Source organism: Alligator mississippiensis, chromosome 1 (assembly GCF_030867095.1).
Source record: "Alligator mississippiensis isolate rAllMis1 chromosome 1, rAllMis1, whole genome shotgun sequence".
Taxonomy (NCBI): domain Eukaryota; kingdom Metazoa; phylum Chordata; order Crocodylia; family Alligatoridae; genus Alligator; species Alligator mississippiensis.
Window position 1 is genome coordinate 479,768,293 of NC_081824.1, and position 18,367 is coordinate 479,786,659.

The 18,367-nt window shown below is 57.6% G+C and overlaps 1 protein-coding gene and 1 long non-coding RNA gene across 2 annotated transcripts; both read right to left on the reverse strand.

Moving 5' to 3' along the window:
- Window positions 1–2,664: 2,664 nt before the first annotated feature.
- Window positions 2,665–3,591, reverse strand: LOC132249515 (E3 ubiquitin-protein ligase TRIM39-like; the record flags this gene model as incomplete). The annotated part of the gene is made up of 1 exon (XM_059724809.1): window positions 2,665–3,591. A coding segment is annotated over one exon (561 nt), but the record flags the coding sequence as incomplete, so codon positions are not given.
- Window positions 3,592–7,963: 4,372 nt separating this feature from the next.
- LOC132248850 (uncharacterized) lies at window positions 7,964–14,774 on the reverse strand. Its single transcript, XR_009460305.1, has 3 exons — window positions 14,540–14,774; window positions 13,221–13,316; window positions 7,964–8,535 (listed from the first exon to the last, which is right to left on the reverse strand). It is a non-coding gene; the product is annotated as an uncharacterized LOC132248850 (long non-coding RNA).
- Window positions 14,775–18,367: the final 3,593 nt, after the last annotated feature.

The window sequence follows — 18,367 nt, forward strand, 5'->3', positions numbered from 1 at the left end:
CTCGCTCCTACAAACACTCACACGTATCATCCAGAAGACGGAAGAGATCTGGCTCGGAGATTTCCAGAGAGAGCGTTTCAGATGGATCAGACTCTCTCCCGGTGTCCTGATGCTTGGGCCATGCTGGAAAAACGGCTTCTCCTCCTTCTTCTGGGCCCAGGCCCTTGTATCGCCTGTCTGACCGCAGCAGCCCAGTCCAGTAGACGCCAGCAGTGCTGGCAACTAGCAAACCAATATAGAAAGCATCACTGGTCACCTGGTCAGAGGAGCAGGGGCTTTTCCCTCCCCCGCGCAGGTGACCAGAGGGACCGCACCCTCGGCACCAGGCTTTTGTTAGGTAGGCAGGGAGGAAAATCCCCCTCCCTTAGAGATTCGACCCCAGTGTCCCAAGCTGACCAGGACAGGTTTCTGGAGAGAGACACAGACGGTGGCATTTCTGCCACACTCCCAGTATGTCCCAGTGTCCTGCTAGGTTCCCCTATTACCATTGCCCCCCACCCCATGTCTCGAAGCATCCCGCAGTGCCTCCGAACAGCCTGCGCAGCGTCCAAGTCTCGTGCTGGGCCGGCTGTCACCAGGGTGTCGCTGCATCGCTCTGCTGTAGCTCATTTCCACTGCACTTCCACGTGTGGGGCCCAGACCTCGGCTCCTGCCCTCGGTGAGTCCCGTGCTGAGCACCCTGCCAGCCTCTGTCTCTACACATTGCTGCTCTAGAGTGGTCTGCCAGAATACTGGGAGGCACTGGGGATACTGGGAGACACACACCCTCCCCTTCCCCACAGGATGCCCACCCAGGTGCCCCTCTGCACCCCCAGGGCTGGGCCAGGCAGGAGCAGGTCTGGGCCCTGCCTCGCTCCTGGCCACGTGCATCCCTGCTGCAGACCCAGGCTGTGCCCTGCCCTATTCTGCCTCCACCTGCCATCCCGGGTCCTGGAGGCACCTCCCACAGGGGCCAAACCCAGGACTGGGGCAGGACTGTGCTTGTGGGCCACAGGCTGCAGGGTCCAAGGCAGGGCCCTGGCACTGGGGAACAGGACCATGTTTCAGGGGTCACAGCTCTCCTGGCTCTGGGACAGCCGCAGACCCAGCTCAGTCCCCGGCACCAGCATTGCCATGGGGTCCATTGCCAGGGCCAAGGGGCTGGGGGGCACTGGGCCAGCTACCACCATGGACAGCAGTGCACAGTGGGACGGCTGCATCCTGGGGGGAGAAGGGCTGTCACAGAGGAACTGGGCACCTGGACAGCCCGATGCCCAGAGAACCCAGTTGTCTCAATACCCTCCCAGGATCTCCCATTAGCTCCAGTGCTCCCCCAGTGCCTACCATTATCATCCAGTGGGTCACAGTACCTGCCTAGGGTCCCCCGTTACCCCCATGCCTCCCAGTATCCCCCAGTGATTCTCAAATGAGAAACAGAGCAAGAGCAGACACAACCCTTGATCCCCTCTTTGAGGACGGGGTGACACTGAGTGGGGCCCTGCTGACAAGGCACGTGTCTGGGTCCCTCTGGCCGTGGTGCTTCACAGGGAAAAGGATGTGGAGCTGTTTCTTTCTCCCCCTCAATCCCTGGGGCAGCAACTGGCTGATCCATTGTGGCCTTTCTGAGTTCTTTGCACCAGAAGAACTGCTATATTATTTTTCAGTAGCAAAGCAAGTGAAAAGGAAGAGCAGGCATTTTCTGAGGGTGCCTTGAGTCTAATGAGTGGGGATCTTGGCTCTAAAAATATTGGAGAACTATTGTTGTGTAGTGAGAGAGGCAGCTAGCTCTGATAGCGTGAAGTCCGACAGAAGCAGGATAGAGATGCACCTTATAGACTCAGGAGCGCTCAATCCCTGGCCCATGGGCCAGATCTTGCCTGCAGAGCCAAGTCATGCAACCCCACAGGTCCAGTGATTTGGTGATGGCGATTATTTTGGAGATGTCGGGAGCCGTAGACAGTAGCAGAGTGAAATAGGAGACTGGGACACGTGCCCTGGGCACCAAACCCAGGGGCAGGAGGTGAAAAAATACTAGTGGCTACACTGCCAGGAGCAGCGCTAATGATGCTGATCTCCCCTCCCTGCTGCTCCCCACCCCCAGGCACCCTGTACCCCGGGCACTCAGGCACAATGTGACGTGTGTTGGGACACTTGTGCCAATCAACCCACATGAGGCCCGTGGTGTGTGACTCTGGACTCACACGCCAGAACCAGAAAGCTTGAGCACCACCAGACTTACTGAATCCCAGATGCATCAGCTTTCGGGAGCAAGTGCTCACTCATCAGAGGGTAAGAAATGATGTGCAGACAGCAGGTGTACAATGCAAAGGTATTTATTTTAAATATAAAAGGGAATAGAGGGAGGGGAGAGAAGAGGAGGGGAGAGGATGGGGTCAGGGGGGAAGGGAAACAGTGCTGAGAGAGGCAAACAAATTAACAAAATAAAAACCCCAGAGTGACTGTAGTGATGTTAGTGAAGGATGAGAGTTCAGAGACAGTCCCTTCCAGGGGGGGGCTATGCGTGTGGGCATGAATGGCACGTGCCCCCAGTGGCTGGGGAGAGCACGGCTCCATCGGTGGCTGCTGCACCCCAGCGGTGGTCAGTGGGGAGCTCCCAAAGAAGCTGTCGGAGCTGTTGATGGCGGGGCGGGGGCGGGGGTGGGGGTGGTGGCGAGTGCTGACCAGGGATCAGTGAAGACCCACAGGCACAGCCAGCAGCACCGGTGGCGGCCAGGGCTGATCATGGACTGCCTGCAATTACTGCTAACAGTGTCAGCGGCACCTTTTTGCAGGGAGTGCACTGCAATGCTCAGGGGGTGCACGTGCACCTGTGTGCAGCCCCTAAGCATCGCCCCTGCATTTGGGGATTGGGAGATGACACCTGGGCCTGGGCAGCACCAGGGTCCAGGCTGGAGCAGCTCCTGTGTTGGAGACCCCAGCCCTGACCCGTCAGCCTGCCCCCCACCCCGGGGACACCGAGGGGTGGCAGTCGGGGCGCGGGGAGGGGACAGTCTGTGCCCCCCGCGGGTCATGGCAGGGACCGGGATTCCCTCAGGGCTGGGCTAGGACTGAGCACAGGGTCAGGGGAGCTGCATTGGTGCCCCCAGCATTGAGACCAGGACTGAAGAAAGGGCGCAGGGTCCCGGAGAAGGTGTCAGTGAAAGTGAAGAGATGGGACCTGTCGGTCACGTTGTAAAATGAGACCTCGCCCCCCTCGTAGTCCAGGAAAACCCCCACTCGCCTGGGCCGCACATGCACGGGGAGAGAGGTCCAGGGGGAGGTGCAGGGCTTGTGTCCTCCATCTTCCAGCCACACGACCCAGTATCCACGGCCAGGTGACAGTGTGACATCCCCCTTCCTGCGCACAGACTCCCTGCACACGCCCACGTACCACTCTGTCTTGTCTCCCACCCCCACCTCCCAGTAACGCCTCCCGCCTGTGAACCCCTCCAAGCCCAGGACACAGGGACAACGATCAAATCTCTCCGGGGTGTCGGGCAGATCCTGTCGGGTGTCTCTGTGCTGTACACATTTCCGATCCTCAGACAGGACGAGGTTGGGATGAGCCGTGTCTGGGTCCAGAGTCACGTCCACTGGGGAGAGAGTCACGGGTCAGGGTCGGGGCAGGAGGGTCCCCAGAATCACAGAGAATTCACCGCATCCCAGGAATCGTGGGTCAGTCCCTGCTGGGAAATCACCATCGCCCCAAGGGGAAATGGGGAGAACAGGAAATGGCCCCGGGGCAGAGAGGGATGTTCCCACCAGACCTCTTCATCCCTGGGGCAGAGTGGGGGCTAGGGGGCCGGGTGGTGCACCCACAGGGGGGAGGAGAGAGGGGCGGGGGCCATGAGGTGGGTGCAGGGTAGGCCCCAGGTGGGGAAGGGGCATGAGATTATGTCATACCAGCAGGTCCCTGTCCTGCCCCTCCCCCACCCCAGGCTTGGCTGCCTGGCCCCACTAGCACAGCTCGGGGGTGATGGGGCAAGAGGGGCAGCGCCTTCCCCATGAGCTGGTGTCACAGGCGCTGTTGGGAAGGGGGCGAGGGGGGCAGGCAGGTAGACTGGAGGGACAGGGGGGACGGGCTGGGAGACAGCAGGGAGCAGAGGGGCCCAGAGCAGCCTGCCCGGGGGAAGGGGCTGGCAAGGGTGAGAAGAAGACAGGGCCCGGGGGTCTCTGTGCTCTGGGCCGGGGTCACTGGGTGTGCTGCCGACAGCAGGTGGGTGCTGCCCCTGCCACCCCAGGCTGGGCTGCTCTGCCCCAGCGGGGACCCCCATGCCCCAGCCCTGTGGGCACAGGACTGCAGCCAGGGCACCCCACAGCCAGCGCCGCCCCAGAGCCCAGCCCAGGGCAGGGCCGTGCATGGGGCTGGGCGCACGGGGTGGGGAGGGGAGGGAAGGGCAGGGGGAGCACTGACAGGGGCACTAAGCACCGCAGAACAGGGCCCATTGCTCATGAGTCTGGGGCCATTGAGTGAGGAGAGGCATTTCCCCAGGGACTGTCCCTCCCTCTGGGCTCAGCTGCACCAGGCACAAGTCCCAGCTCACCCCTGTTGTGCATCTGCTCTGGGGTCCACGCTGCAGATCCTGCACTGGGCCAAGGACGCCCTGTGCAGACCAGCCCTGGGGCACTGCTGGGTCTGGGGCCTTCTGTCCCCGGAGTACTGGATAACCCCATGCCCGTGGGGCCCAGCTGCTGTAGGCCAGCCTCCATTGTGCCAGATGCTGCACAGAGATGGCAGTTTTGAAACACATCTGAGTTACACTTGCTCTGGGGAAACACTTGGAAACACTTAGGAGCACAAACTCCAATGGCTTCTGATAGGACATGGATAGGCCAAGGCAACAACAGGGGACCCCCAGCACTTATGGAAGGGCAGGATGGGGAGGATGAGCAGCTTGGGAGCGGGGATCTGTTCAGAGCACTTCAAAAAATTATCCCCTCTGCTCTGTTCCCTGAATCTGCTGTGACATTTGCATTGGAAATGTCACAGCAGGAGGAAATTGGCCCCTGCTCTCACCCAAAACCAGGCAAAAAAACAAAGGTGGCTCCAGCTGAACCTCTCTTCCCAGAGTGATTTGTCTGTCCCCAAATGCACAGACCCCTGCATGCATGGGCAGACCCCCCCCACACACACACATATACAGTTCTTGCAGGGACTGGCCCACAACCCCAGGGAACGTGTGTGCTCTCCATCCCCTGCTCACTCAACAACCTGCCAGAGCCAGGACCAGAGCAGGGCTGAGGGATCCACGCAGAGCTCGGGCTCGAGCTCTCACTCCCCGATCTGGGCACAGAGTGGCCCAGCGCAGTCCCTCCCCACGGTCACTCTGGCTCCGGGCTCATCTGACCCACAAGGGATGGTGACAGCTCTGCATGGCTGGGCGTGTGCATCCGTGTAAGGAGGGAGGCATGCTAGGTTTCCCTGGAGAGTCTCTTCCACCCATGACAGCCCCAGGGGTCACACACACAACAGAGCTGACCTGGGCTATCAAAGCCATTTAAGATCTATGGGACTGACCCTCCCAGACCCAGGCACGTGTGTACCAGCCCCAAGTGAAAGTGGCTGCTTGGCTTCAGCTCTGTGCGGGTCAGGCCTGCACTGACTGCTGGTTTGCACCCCCCTGGGCACAGAACAGGTGCAGGGACCCAGACATCTGGGTCGGCATCTCTTGCTGCCTGGAGGGGCTGGTGCTTGCACTGGTGTGTCTGTGCTCTCTGGGCAACCCCAGGCTTGGCTGAAGGCTGCTTTCTGCCCTCCCTGCTGCCTCAGGGAAGAAGTAGTGGAGCCCCTTCCTGGAGGGAGGAACCTGGAGTAACAGAAGCCACCGTCCAAAGCCCAGGAAACACACACGGCCTGAGCAAGAGCTGCCGCGGGAGAAGGAGAGGGGTTTCCCTGGGCACTAAAGGCAAAAGGAGCAGCTGGGCACAGACTGGGCTGCAACTGGGAGAGGACGTGGGTGTCAGGGAAAGAGAGCGAAGGACACCAGGAGGAAGCAGCAGGGAGGGAGAGACGTGCTGGCTGCGTGGCTGGGAGAAGAAGCCCTCAGCCAGCAACCCCTCAGCCGGACAGCCCACTGCCGCCCTCCCTGCCGCACAGGCTGGCTCCTGCCCTGTCGCTGTTGCAGCACTGGGATGTGGGTGCTCAGGCTGTGCTGGGAGCCATGGTTGGGAACAGCACCTTGCAGCCAGGAGCCCCCTGAGACCAGTCCACTGAGCAGCCTGCAGAGCAGGGCCCATGGGGGCTCGGGGGGCTCTGCTGCCCCTCCCAGGCAGCCAGGAGGGAGGGGAGCAGGGCTGAGCTGATGCTCCTGCCTGTCAGGGCCCCTGACTGCAGCATCTCCTCCTTCCCTCCCTCCTTCCCCAGCCTGCAGCCAAGCCCCGGGGCCAGAGCTTGCCTAGCACCTGCAGACTGTGGCTCCATCCTCTCAGCCCTATAGCCCCCAAAGCAACATGACTTTCCTACCAGGCTTCTCTCTCCTGACCCCAGCACCACAGATCAGTCGTTTTCTATCTCATCACCCAGGCCAAGTTCCCTTCCCCCACCCTCCATGCTCTGCTCTTGCCCCTTCCTCACCCCTCACCCTGCAGCTCTCCAATCCCACTGACTTCCACACTCCCTTCGTGTCCATCTCCCCTGCTGCCTGGGCACTAAAGGCCCGGATGGGGTGCAGCTCCTCTCTCCCTTGGCGGAGATCTCACACTTCTGGTGGACGAGGTTTGGAGCCTGGTTCCTCACCCCAGTGACCCTAACAATAAGCAGCTGTCCTGGCCCTCTGCCCACTACCTGCCACTGCAGCAGCAGAGAGGGGGGAGTGGTGAGGCCCATGGATGGTGTGGCGGGCCAGTGGGGGTGTTCCTGTGCTGAGCCACCTGCCTCACTGCACTCGACCAACTACCAAGCTCCAGGTGTGTCCCTGGGGTGCCTACGCCTGGCCGTCCCCTTTCCGCAGCACACCCACAAGCCTGGGGAAATGCTGCCACCACCCGGACTCAGGTCTCTGTCTGGGCCCTGTGCCACCCGGGATACACAGGCCCTGTAGTCCTTGGGGATCTGGGGCGCTTCTATAGGCCTGAAGCACTCCCCTGTCACCTCCTGGGCAGGGGGGGAGTAAAAAGCCGAGCCCACCTTAGCAGGTCCCTTCCATCTCAACCATGTACCATAAAGCTTGCTATAGCGGATAGCTTTATTGGGTGGGGAGGGGAGGCTCAGGGAGGGGGACAAGCCAGCGAAGTATCCAAAGAGCACGTCTGAGCAAACAGAAGCAGCCTGGTAGCCTTGTGCCACGCTCCAAGAACACCGTTCCTGGGCACGTTTCTGGTAAGCTGCTCGCACATGGATCTGGAGTCTGAAAGAGCTGCACAACCCGCGTGCCTGCTCCATGGTCCCAAAATATGTCCCCTTCCCCTTCCTCATGCGGCCCCTTGTATACACCTGTTGTGACCTCATCACTAAAATCCCACCACCAGCAGCCCCATTGGCTGCGGGCCGGTGTTTCCCAATGACATCAGCCCTTGCCAGGTGAGATGGCCAGTCACATGGCCTGCAGTGGCAGGGACACTTGAGACAAAGAGAGCAGGTCCTCCTGGGTCAGGCATGTCTGCAGCCCAGGTCCCAGCTCCGTGGTATATGAAACATGGTGGGGGAGGAGCCCTGCCTGGTCACAGCAGGGGGGACTGGAGGGGCGATTCCTCCACACTCGGTGACAGCAGGGAGCAGCTCGACCCCTCATTAGCAGGAGGCTGAAGAGCCCTGTCCAGGGCAGCCCCACTGAAATCGGTTGGCCCCAGCATTTCTCCAGAGCAAATTCTCTGGGGAGCGTCCTGTCTCCTGAGCACACAGGCAGGGACATCGTGACTCCACCTGGTAGTGCTTGCGAGGGGTGTCAGGGCAGAGCAGAAAGCAAAGGTCCCTGGGGAGACAAGACCAGGAGTCTCTGAGGAAGCATTGGCTCCACTTACCTGCATATTGTCGGGCTTGGGCAAGTCCTGAAATAACCAGAAACCAGAGGTCACACAACCAGGCACAAACCCCACAGGACACATGTCAGTGGACAAGACACTGCAAAAACCAAAACCACAACTTACCCAGCTCTGCCAAGGGTCCCAGGAAGGAAAGGGGAGGAGAGAAAATAAAGACACGAGTCAGTACCATGGTTGCCAACTCTCTGTAACTCTGCTGGTGTAGCCTCCCCTAAATCCTGACAGCCCAATTTCTCACCACCCTCCTTCTCTCCTGCTACAACTAATCCAGCCCCTCTAATCTGTGCCTTCCCCCCATATGCATCCTGCCCCTTAGCCCCTGGCTCCTGGAGAGACAAGCCCTGCCCCTGGGGCTCCCACGCAGCACTGCACAGGGGTGGGGGGGGGACAGAGCAGCAGGCTGGGGGTGCTGGGGATGAGCTTTCTTGGGGAGCTCCTCAGCACACATCACACACAGCTTCTCCAAGGAGAGCCCTGAAGGCCTGCTGGGACACCAGCTGCACAGCATGAGACCTCCCCCTTCCCTCCGTAGGGAAATCCATGAAGAAAAGTTACCTTTGTCTGCACGGCGCCTCTCTGAAACAAACAGCAGGAGAGACGTGTTACACGGATGGAGACTGGACACAGTGATGAAGAGCACCAAGCAATGGCCTTTCCACTGTACCTATACATGCAGGGGCTGTCCCTCACTGTCCCCTTGGCCACAGCACACCTGGGTCCCCAAACCCACTGCACTCGGCCTTGGTGAGGCTGCAGCTGGAGTACTGCATCCAGTTCTGGGCTTCACAATTCAAGAAGGACGTTGAGACACTTGAGAGAGTCCAGAGGAGAGCCGTGCACATGATCAGAGGGCAGGAGAACAGGCCTTATGAAGAGAGGCTGAGAGCCAGGGGACTTTTCAGCCTGGAGAAGCGCAGGCTTGGGGGGACGTGGTGGCAGCTTATAAGTACATGAGGGGTTTGCATCAGGATGTGGGGGAACATCTGTTCACCAGAGCTCCCCAAAGAAAAACAAGGACTAACGGTCATAAACTCCTCCAAGATGTTTTAGGCTGGACATAAGAAAAAATGTCTTTACTGTCTGAGCCACCAAGACCTGGAATAGACTCCCTCCAGAAGCGGTGCAGGCGCCTACTCTGGACTCATTCAAGAAACGTTTGGATGCTTATTTTGCTGGGATCCTTTGAACCCAGCTGACCTCTTGCTCCGGGGCAGGGGGTGGATTTGATGATCTTCGAGGTCCCTTCCAGTCCGAAAGTGTATGAAATCTCTGAAACCCTTTGCCCCTCCAGATGGGGTGAAAGGAGCTGTCAGCAACTTATGGGGGAAACACACTGCAAGGGGGGTGTAATGGGCCCCCTCCCAGAGTTACACACCAAGGAAAGCTCAGGGGAAACTGAAAAGAAGCTGCTGCAGGCTGGAAATGCAGACACAGTCCCTGAACATCCCGATCTCTGCCCTGCTGTGATTCCCTGAGGAGGGGGAACCTCTAAAGCATATTTAACAACAAGGCTCCCTTGGTTCAGAACTGCAGCCCCAATCCTACATTGATCCAGGCTGTGGGACTAGCTCCTGGGGTCCGGGCAGGGCAGAGTTAAGGCTGGCCGTGCGCTCCAGGGTAGAGTCCTGCCCCTCGCCCCACTGCAGGCCGCGGAAGGGCCAGAGCCCAGGGGATCCCATGTGAGGAGGGATCCTGCTACGTACGGGCCAGGTCTCCCTGTCTCCTGCAATGGCATGGACCAGGGAGTGTAAAGGCTGCTCAGGGCTGTGGGCTCAGGGACCCCTTCTGCAATAGTCACCGTGCAGGTAAAGACACCGGCTTGTTCCCGTGAGAGCTGGTCTGTGTGCCCAGGAGCAGCCCTTCAGCGCACTGCTGGGGTCTGCAGTGGAAATGCGGATGGCCCTTAGCTGGGGACAAACCAGGCTGTCACTTGGCCTCCTACAGTCAGGCAGGCACTTTGGGCTCTGTCTCCTGAGTGTCCCTGCATAGACCTGAGCTGGCTTAACGGAGCCACGGGGACCACTGAGGAAAGCACGTTTCTTCTGTGTTTGGACAAGAGTTCAGCACACGTTCTCCTGGGACGGGCAGGGGCAGCCGTGGCCCTGGGGCGAGCGAGGGGCTCCCTGTGCTGTGAGGGATGCCGTGGCCTCCCTTCAGCTCAGGACAGAGCTCTTGGTTGCTTCAGCTGCAACCTATTTCCTGTCATCCTTTTGGGACTGTGGACATGTAGTACTAAATCAAGTGCTGCCAGGACTGTGCAGTCCCAGAGATGCACGGTTATTTTTTTTGACAAGCTATGGCAACGTAGTTCATCACTATGGTGATACAGTGTTGGCATCATGGTTTGTGCCCACTGATGCTATGTCGTACTGACAAGCTACGTCCCCCTAGCTCATTGCTTCAGTGACGTAGTGTCTTGTGCACACGCGCCTACTGTCACACGCACGTAAGGGGATGGGCCAACACAGACAGGTTTGCATCAGCTTCCCTGCGCACCACGTCCCTGCTGCCTCGGACTGACCTGCTCCAGGGCATGGTGCAAACTGCCCCACTCTTTCCTATCCCCTCCAGGACCTGCTCTAAAGGTCTCTTCCAAAGGAGCCATCCCCCTGCCCGGTCCCCTCTGACTCCTGCCCTTAGGGCAGGGGTAGTTGAAGGTGATGCTGTACTGGAGAGAGACTGGCCCGGGGGGCTGGTTCCCTGCTCGTACTGAAGTAGGGAATTATCTCCCAGGTCAGCTTGGCCAAGACTGTGGGCTGGCTGGTTCCACTTACTGGGATCATCGGGCATCTTTTACCCAATACATTCTTGCCCCTGCAGGTGCCCAAGGTGTTGGGTGGGCCGTTGTCTCTCCTGCTCTGGGCCAGACTGTACGCTCTCTAGCTTGGTGGGTTTTTCCCACTAAGGGAACCTGTCCCCGGGGTCAGAGGTCTTTGTGCATGCAGGAGAGCAGGGCCTGGATGGCTTTTGTTGTGCACCCTTCTGGCTAAACATCAGCTGTGTGACGGCCTGTGGCCACAAGGCCCTGCAGTCAGGGGCCCACGTGGGCCCTTCCACTCTTGTGTCCCTTTGTCCTCATCCCTTTCCTGCTCTTTTCTGTGTCCATCCACTGAGCTGACCTTGAGGCTTCTGGGATGGGACTGAGGAAGGTGAAGTGGGTCAGCAGCGGGAGGCATGGGCCCGGGCTGGATACCAGGTGGGGTCCATCCTAGGCCAACCCCTGGCCTTGCAGCTAGTCCCTGCCCCTAATTGTGAGGACAATGGAGAGTAGCTGCCCCTGGGACCAGGGTAGAAGAGACATGTCCATGAGGGGATGGGGCAGAGGGGCCTTTGTCGGGCACATGCTCATGTCTGCCTGGGCTTAGTGAAGGAGGTGCGGATGGACCTGGGGGCCTGCCCTGGGATACAGTCCAGCAGGACACGGAGGCATCGTCATGCCTGACAGTCACTGCTCAGCACAGCTGGAGCGAGAGCAGCTGGGCCCAAGCACCAGCCCTGTGTGAGAATGGCCTTGCACGTCCCGAGAGCGATTTCTGTGTTTCCTCAATTGGAGACACCGGGTCAGGTCACAGCCATTGGCAACCCTAAGACCCTGCTCTCACCCACGGGCTCCCTGGAGACCAGGGAGCAAACCAGCAGGAAGCACCCGCAGTGCACGAGACACACTAGCACACCAGCATGCCGTGCAGCCCGTTCTTGTGGGGCGATCTCCGGCCGAGCAGCCCTAGCTTTGAGGAGAGAATTGAATTTGGGACAAACACTTTTTTTTTTTTTAAATGAAAAATGTTCATGTCCCAAATCAAATCAGCCAAATCAATTCCAAATCCATGAGTCATCCAAGAACCACATGAAGCCTTGCTACCAGCAAGCTTCCTCCACCCCTGCCTGGGGCATCAGATACTTCCAAATCCTTTGACGGGCATCCTCCGTGCAGGCCCACACCAAGAGGATCGGGGTTCAGATGTCCCTGAGTTTTGCTTGCCCTCAGCTGTATGGCCACAGGAGAAAGCGAGGGAGGAGTCTCCCATTTCCATAAAGTCCTTGTATAGCTGAGATCTTCCCACTGGAAGACAAAGTGGGAGACTAACTATGCATTACATCCGTCAGGGTACTGCCTCCTGCCAAGAAAGTGGTTTTCTCCTGCAACTAGGAAAACCACTTCCATGGTAATGGTGTTTCCCTGCAACAGGAAAAACACATTAATAGGCTCCCAGCACAGAAATCCTCCCTCCTCATCCATGTTTGCAGCTGAGCAGCACAGATCTGGTGGGACAGCTCGCTGCAGTGTCATAGTTTCATAGTTGGTAGTGTCCGAAGGAACCTCGATAGATCGAGTCCAACCCCCTGACCCATGTAGGAAAGAGCTAGGTGCTTGTTCAGTCTCCTCTTAAAGACCCCCAAGGTAGGGGAGAGCACCACCTCCCTTGGGAGCCCGTTCCAGATTCTGGCTACCCTAACCGTGAAGAACTTCTTCCAGATGTCCAACCTAAACCCGCTCTGTGTATTTGTGGCTGTTGTTCCTGGTTACTCCAAGGGGTGCCGTGGCAAACAGAGCATCTCCTATTTCTTGCTGCCCCCCTCCCCACCGATGAATTTGTAAATGGCCACAAGATCACCTCTCAGCCTTCCCTTGCATAGGCTGAAGAGATCCAGGTCCCTCAATCTCTCCTTGTAAGACCTTACCTGCAGGCTCCTAACCATGTGAGTGGCTCTGCTCTGGACCCTCTCAAGGTTATCCACACCCCCCTTGAAGAGCGGCGCCCAGAACTGGATGCAGTACTCCAGCCGCAGCCTGGCCAGTGCCACATAGAGGGGGAGCATCACCTCCCTGGACCTGTTCATCATGCGCCTGCTAATGCATGACAAAGTGTGGTTAGCTCTACCAATCACTTCATCACATCGGTGGCTCACATTCATCTTGGAGTCAGCTATGACTCCGAGATCCCTTTCTGCTGCTGTGCTGCCGAGAAGGTCATCCCTCAGCCTCCAGGTGTGTTGGTGATGCCTTCTCCCCAGGTGCAGCACTTTGCACTTGCGGTGTTCGGTTTGGGCTCTTCACCGAGCTCCAGGGCTGTGAATCCACGTGGCCCCTTTCCTGGCTCAGATGTGGGGTCTGGCCTGCTCAGAGACCTCCCACAGCTTCAGTCCATCCCGGTGCTTGGAGCTCCTCTCAGAGCAGTGGATGGAGCCCCGTCCATCCTGTCCTGTCCCATCTCCGAGGAGCTCACCTCTCCACACAGTCTCCCCCCTTTCTTACTTACCTTTCACACGGTGCTGCCGCCAGAGGCAGAAACTGCCCAGGAGAACGACAAGGGGCAGAATCACGGCCAGAGCCACCGCCCATGGGAAATAGGGACCTGCAGGAGAAAGTGGCATTCACGTGGCAGCCCTGTGTGAGCAAATGCAAGGGCTGGGGGCAGCAGTGGCTTTCCCTGGGACCCTCCTCATGGATTTCAGGCCAACAGGCCTCCCCCATGCTTGATGCTTAGCACACTGGGAGCCCAAGCTAAAGACCAGCTAACGCACCCACTGCCCTGCCCCTGCCCGGAGGCAGCAGAGTGGTCACTGCAGGAATAAACCAGAGCCAGCAGCACAACCCCTGCATGCAGAAACCTCTGCCAGCCTGAGGCAAGAGAGATAGCGACCTCCCCTTCCTCAGGGCATCATGGGACCCTCATGGAAAGTGGCTCCTCATGCAGCAGGTCAGCAAAGACAAACCATGTCCCTTCAGTCCAGGGTTACAATACATCTGGGTGTTCCCAGACACGTCCTCTTTGGGGTCCTCCCATCTCTGTCTGGGTGTTTTGTTTTTAATATCACCAAGTGTCTGGCATTTCGGATTTTGCTCTGCTCAGCACCGCAGTTTCCCCCCCGCCGGCACTGGGCTGCAGCAGGGCAGGGGAGGCACCGGCTTCTCCGGCAGGGAGGGAGCTGGGGAGGGGCAGGGGGAGCTGCGTGCCCTCCAGGAGACACTTGCAGGGCTGCGGGGAGCAGGGGGCTGCAGGACGGGAGTGAGGGGCACCGGGGCGGGGAGGCAGGGGACGGTGGGTCAGGAGCTCAGGGCACAGGCAGTGCCAGAGGACTGTGGGTTGGGAGTGATAGGCAGCTGCAGGGCTGAGGTGGCTGTGGCTTGGGAGTGAGGGGCAGGGGCAGGGCACAGACATATCTCTGCCCCCCTGCAATCACATTATACCCCCTCCTTCCTGTCAGGTGTCCTCTTTTTTGAAACTGGAAATGTGCTAGTCCTGCTTCAGTCAGAGGCTGAAAGCTGAGCCCTGTGCCAGTGTGCGGTTGTCCTGAATCTCAGTGTGACCCCTCGTGCCAGGCGGCGCAGGCCGACCCCAGGGGCGCAGTCAGGACTGAGGTGCTCGAGTGCCGTCAATGCAGCCCGCAGACGCTGTCCCCTGCAGCGCTGCAGGCACCGAGCGAATGCCGGCCGGGGAGCCAGCCCCCTTGTCTGTCCCAGCAGCTTGTCCCCAGGGCTCTGCCGGCCGTGTCCAGCCGTGGCCCTCAGGGGACTCCTGCGCCTGCTCTCTCACCCCAGCAGCTACCAATGGACCATGAGCAAATCTTTCCTCACCGTTCTCCCAAGGCCTTTGAACCTCTTATATCTCCTGGCTGCAGTAGACCTGGACTCAGTCAGACCTTGCACCAAAGGCGTCCCAGGAGAGTGTGTGCAGGCACCAGGAGCAGGCTGGGAGTGAGGCGTAGCGTGGGCAGTGCAGCCCCAGGTGCAGGGTTATGGGGACGAATCCCAAGGAGCAGTGAGGTCTCTCAGGGGATGTCTGCGTGGTGCAGCACGGCCCCATGCTGGGATTGCTGTACAGACTCTGTACGTGTAGCCCCAGACCCAGGAACATCCTGGCCCCCTCACACTGTGCCATGCCTGGGGGGCACTGCTCTATGTAGGGGGCAGGGGGCAACTCTGGGAGTCCTGCCCTGGGGTGAAGCTTTCACAGCACAGGCTGATGGGAAGCCCCAAACTGCAGCCCCTCCCCTGTCACCCTATTAGCCTGGTCCTGCCTCTGGGCTTGCATCTCCTCTCTCCTTCCACGGCCCTGTGCCTCGACGGAGTGAGGCACTCAGAGCTTAGGAGCCAAGACTTATGGGGTTTTCATAGATTCATAGATTCACAGATGTTAGGGTCGGAAGGGACCTCAATAGATCATCGAGTCCGACCCCCTGCATGGGCAGGAAAGAGTGCTGGGTCTAGATGACCCCAGCTAGATGCCTATCCAACCTCCCCTTGAAGACCCCCAGGGTAGGGGAGAGCACCACCTCCCTTGGGAGCCCGTTCCAGACCTTGGCCACTCAAACTGTGAAGAAGTTCTTCCTAATGTCAGTCTAAATCTGCTCTCTGCTAGCTTGTGGCCATTATTTCTTGTAACCCCCGGGGGCGCCTTGGTGAATAAAACCTCACCAATTCCCTTCTGTGCCCCCGTGATGAACTTAAAGGCAGTCACAAGGTCGCCTCTCAACCTTCTCTTGCGGAGGCTGAAAAGGTCCAGTTTCTCTAGTCTCTCCTTGTAGGGCTTGGTCTGCAGGCCCCTAACCATACAAGTGGCCCTTCTCTGGACCCTCTGCCACCCACCACCCTGTTCTGCCGCTGCCTCCCAGAAGTGGGGGGGAAGCTTGCTCAGCCATCCCCCTCCGCCAGCACCCTGTGCTGCACCACCTCCATTTTATCCACATCCCTCTTTAAGTGCGGTGCCCAGAATTGCACGCAGTACTCCAACTGCGGTCTGACCAGCGTTCGATAGAGAGGAACTATCACCTTCTTGGCTCTATTCATCATGCATCTGCTGATGCACAATAAAGTGCCATTGGCTTTTCTGATGGCTTCGTCACACTGCCGGCTCATGTTCATCTTGGAGTCCACTAGGACTCCAAGATCCCTTTCTGCTTCTGTGCCACCCAGCAGGTCATTTCCTAGGCAGTAGGTATGCTGGACATTTTTCTTCCCTAGTTGCAGCACTTTGTATTTCTTCTTCGCTGAAGGACATGATCTGAAATCTGCAGAAGGGGCCCCAAATGATATTTATGTGGCTAGAATTAGTCATGGAAGCAATAGCACCCCATGTAAACGTGAGCTGGATTTAGGCCATGGTGCCTTATGATTTCAATGATTTGGTTTACCAACGGAAAGGTGAAGGTGGCAAGTACAGATTGGTACTGGCGGGTGTTTTCTGGGGACCAGCATGGCAGAATGACACCTTTTTTCAGCACACAAAAGGTTTCATTCTTCCTTCCCGGGCCCCAGCAAACACCCGCCAGTACCAATCCAGACATTGCATGCGAAAAGGGGAGTTAAACCTCAAGGTTAGGACTACATGACTGAGGTTTCAGTTTGACAAACAAAGCCTACATGACAAAAGCCTGGTGCCTGGGAGATGGATGCTCTGGTCACCTGGGCAGGGGGAGGGAAAAGCCCCGCTCACCAGCCCAGGTAGCCAGTGATGCTTTTTTAATTGGTTCACTTGAGGCCAGCACTGGCAGCTTCGATTGGACCAAGCTGCTGAGGTCAGAGAGGTTATTTAAAGGCCCGGGCCAGGAAGAAGGCAGTCATTAGCCATGCGGTCATCCAGGTGAATCTGAAACTGGCTCCCTCCTCATCACCGCATGCTCCAAGAGTGCCCTGCCTCCAGAGGGAAACTCCAACCACCTCTGGATGATGCGAGTGAGTAAGCTACTCGAGATCAGACTAGATATTTAGCTTACAGTAACTCAGATGCGAGATCAAAAGGCTACCTCAGCCACACTGGTTTGCTCTATGGGATTCCTCTGATATTCCTCTGATATTGCTCCACCTTTTACCCCGTGTTCACCCTACCCGCTGTAATCAATAAAGTTCTCCTTGTGACCCGTGTGGGAGACTTATTGGGTGGGGGGGGGGGGGGGTCTAAATTATGTCGAGGAGGCCCCTTAGGTCTGTGGACTAAGGGAGACTTTTGTAATAAGCCCCTGACTTGGGAAGTGCCCCAAGTGCTTGTATTGGGTCTAGTACTCACTGGACAATCAGGCCTGCATTTTTCAAGGTGCGCAGAGCCAGAATTGAGTCCAGAGCCGTGGGTGGTGGCAGTGGGAACCCCAAGCTAGCGGGTGTGCTCCAGGGAAGGGGTCGGCAGGACAGGAGGCACCCCAGGGAGGCACTCGGAGCCTGGAAGGTGGGCGGGCGCAGGGAGGTGGGCGGCTCAAGACAGGAGCGCCCCCTACTGGCCCGCCACACAGCCTACGGCCGAATCACTGAAACAGCGTCGAAACTACAAAACAGATTCGACTGAATCAAAACAGAACAATAATCCAAAACACCCACACAAATCACTGTCCCTCCGAAATGGCTAAATCCAAAACCAAATCGAGACAGCCGCTTCACAGAGCCCTAGTGAGGACCTGAGTATCAGGGAGCTCAACTGCTGAGCCTGGTCCCCGTTTCAGTGGTGGCCTGGGGGTTGTTGGATCCCTGGGCAAGAGAGTCATTGGGGGCCATTAGAAGCTTAATTTTGATGACCTGTAAGCAAGTTGGACATTTTCAATTTCAATTTCATGTTGCCCTATCATGAAACTGCAATGAAAGTATCTTAATACAACATTGATAATACAGATAGTCAGAGTAATTAGTTTTTATTGGAACCGGAGTGGAGAATATTACATAGTACATTTAAGTAATACAACACTCTGAACACAAGTGTTAACAAATCCATTTTATTGAGAGACATATTATCAATATAGAATGGCAGATTTTCACACTAAAATAAATTTAGAGTCAATGGTCAATCCGTTGCTCTGACACCTATTTCAATAATCAGTATTCATAAGTTGAAGAAAAAACAACGTTTTTAATAAGTTACGGAAAGAAAGAGTTTTTTTTTACCACTGAGCTACATTCTAGGTTTGTTTTAGGTTCAAAATTTTGGGGACCCCAAAAGTGTGGGACCCCGGGTGGTCGCCCGGTTTACCCTCCCCTAAGGCCGCTACTGCTCATCCTGCTCCCAGCGGGTCACATGCAGAGATGCTTTTGCTGGAGCCGGGCAGAAGCGTAAGCAGCAGAAACTGCTGTTACCGCGTTTCTTGTCTATAATGCACCTGTAGCCTGTGCTAGCAGTTACAGCGATGGACAAGTGCCATTTTGTCATGGAAAATGAAATAGGCTGCTGCTCTCCAGATGAATGCTAGGGAGGTGCCCAAGTCTCCAGTCCTTTAACCATACTCCAACTCACACCAGCTGCAGTGAGTCCTGTTCCAAACCGTGGCTGGAGGAGGGGGCGGCCACCTTTTGAACAGCTTTGTAGTGGTCGGAGCACGCTCTTGGGAATGGGGAGCCCTCGGTTCTGGACCCTCGTCTCCTGGAAGACCATTCAAAGCATCCAAAAGAGTACGAGCCATGGGAACTGATCTTATTCTGCTATCT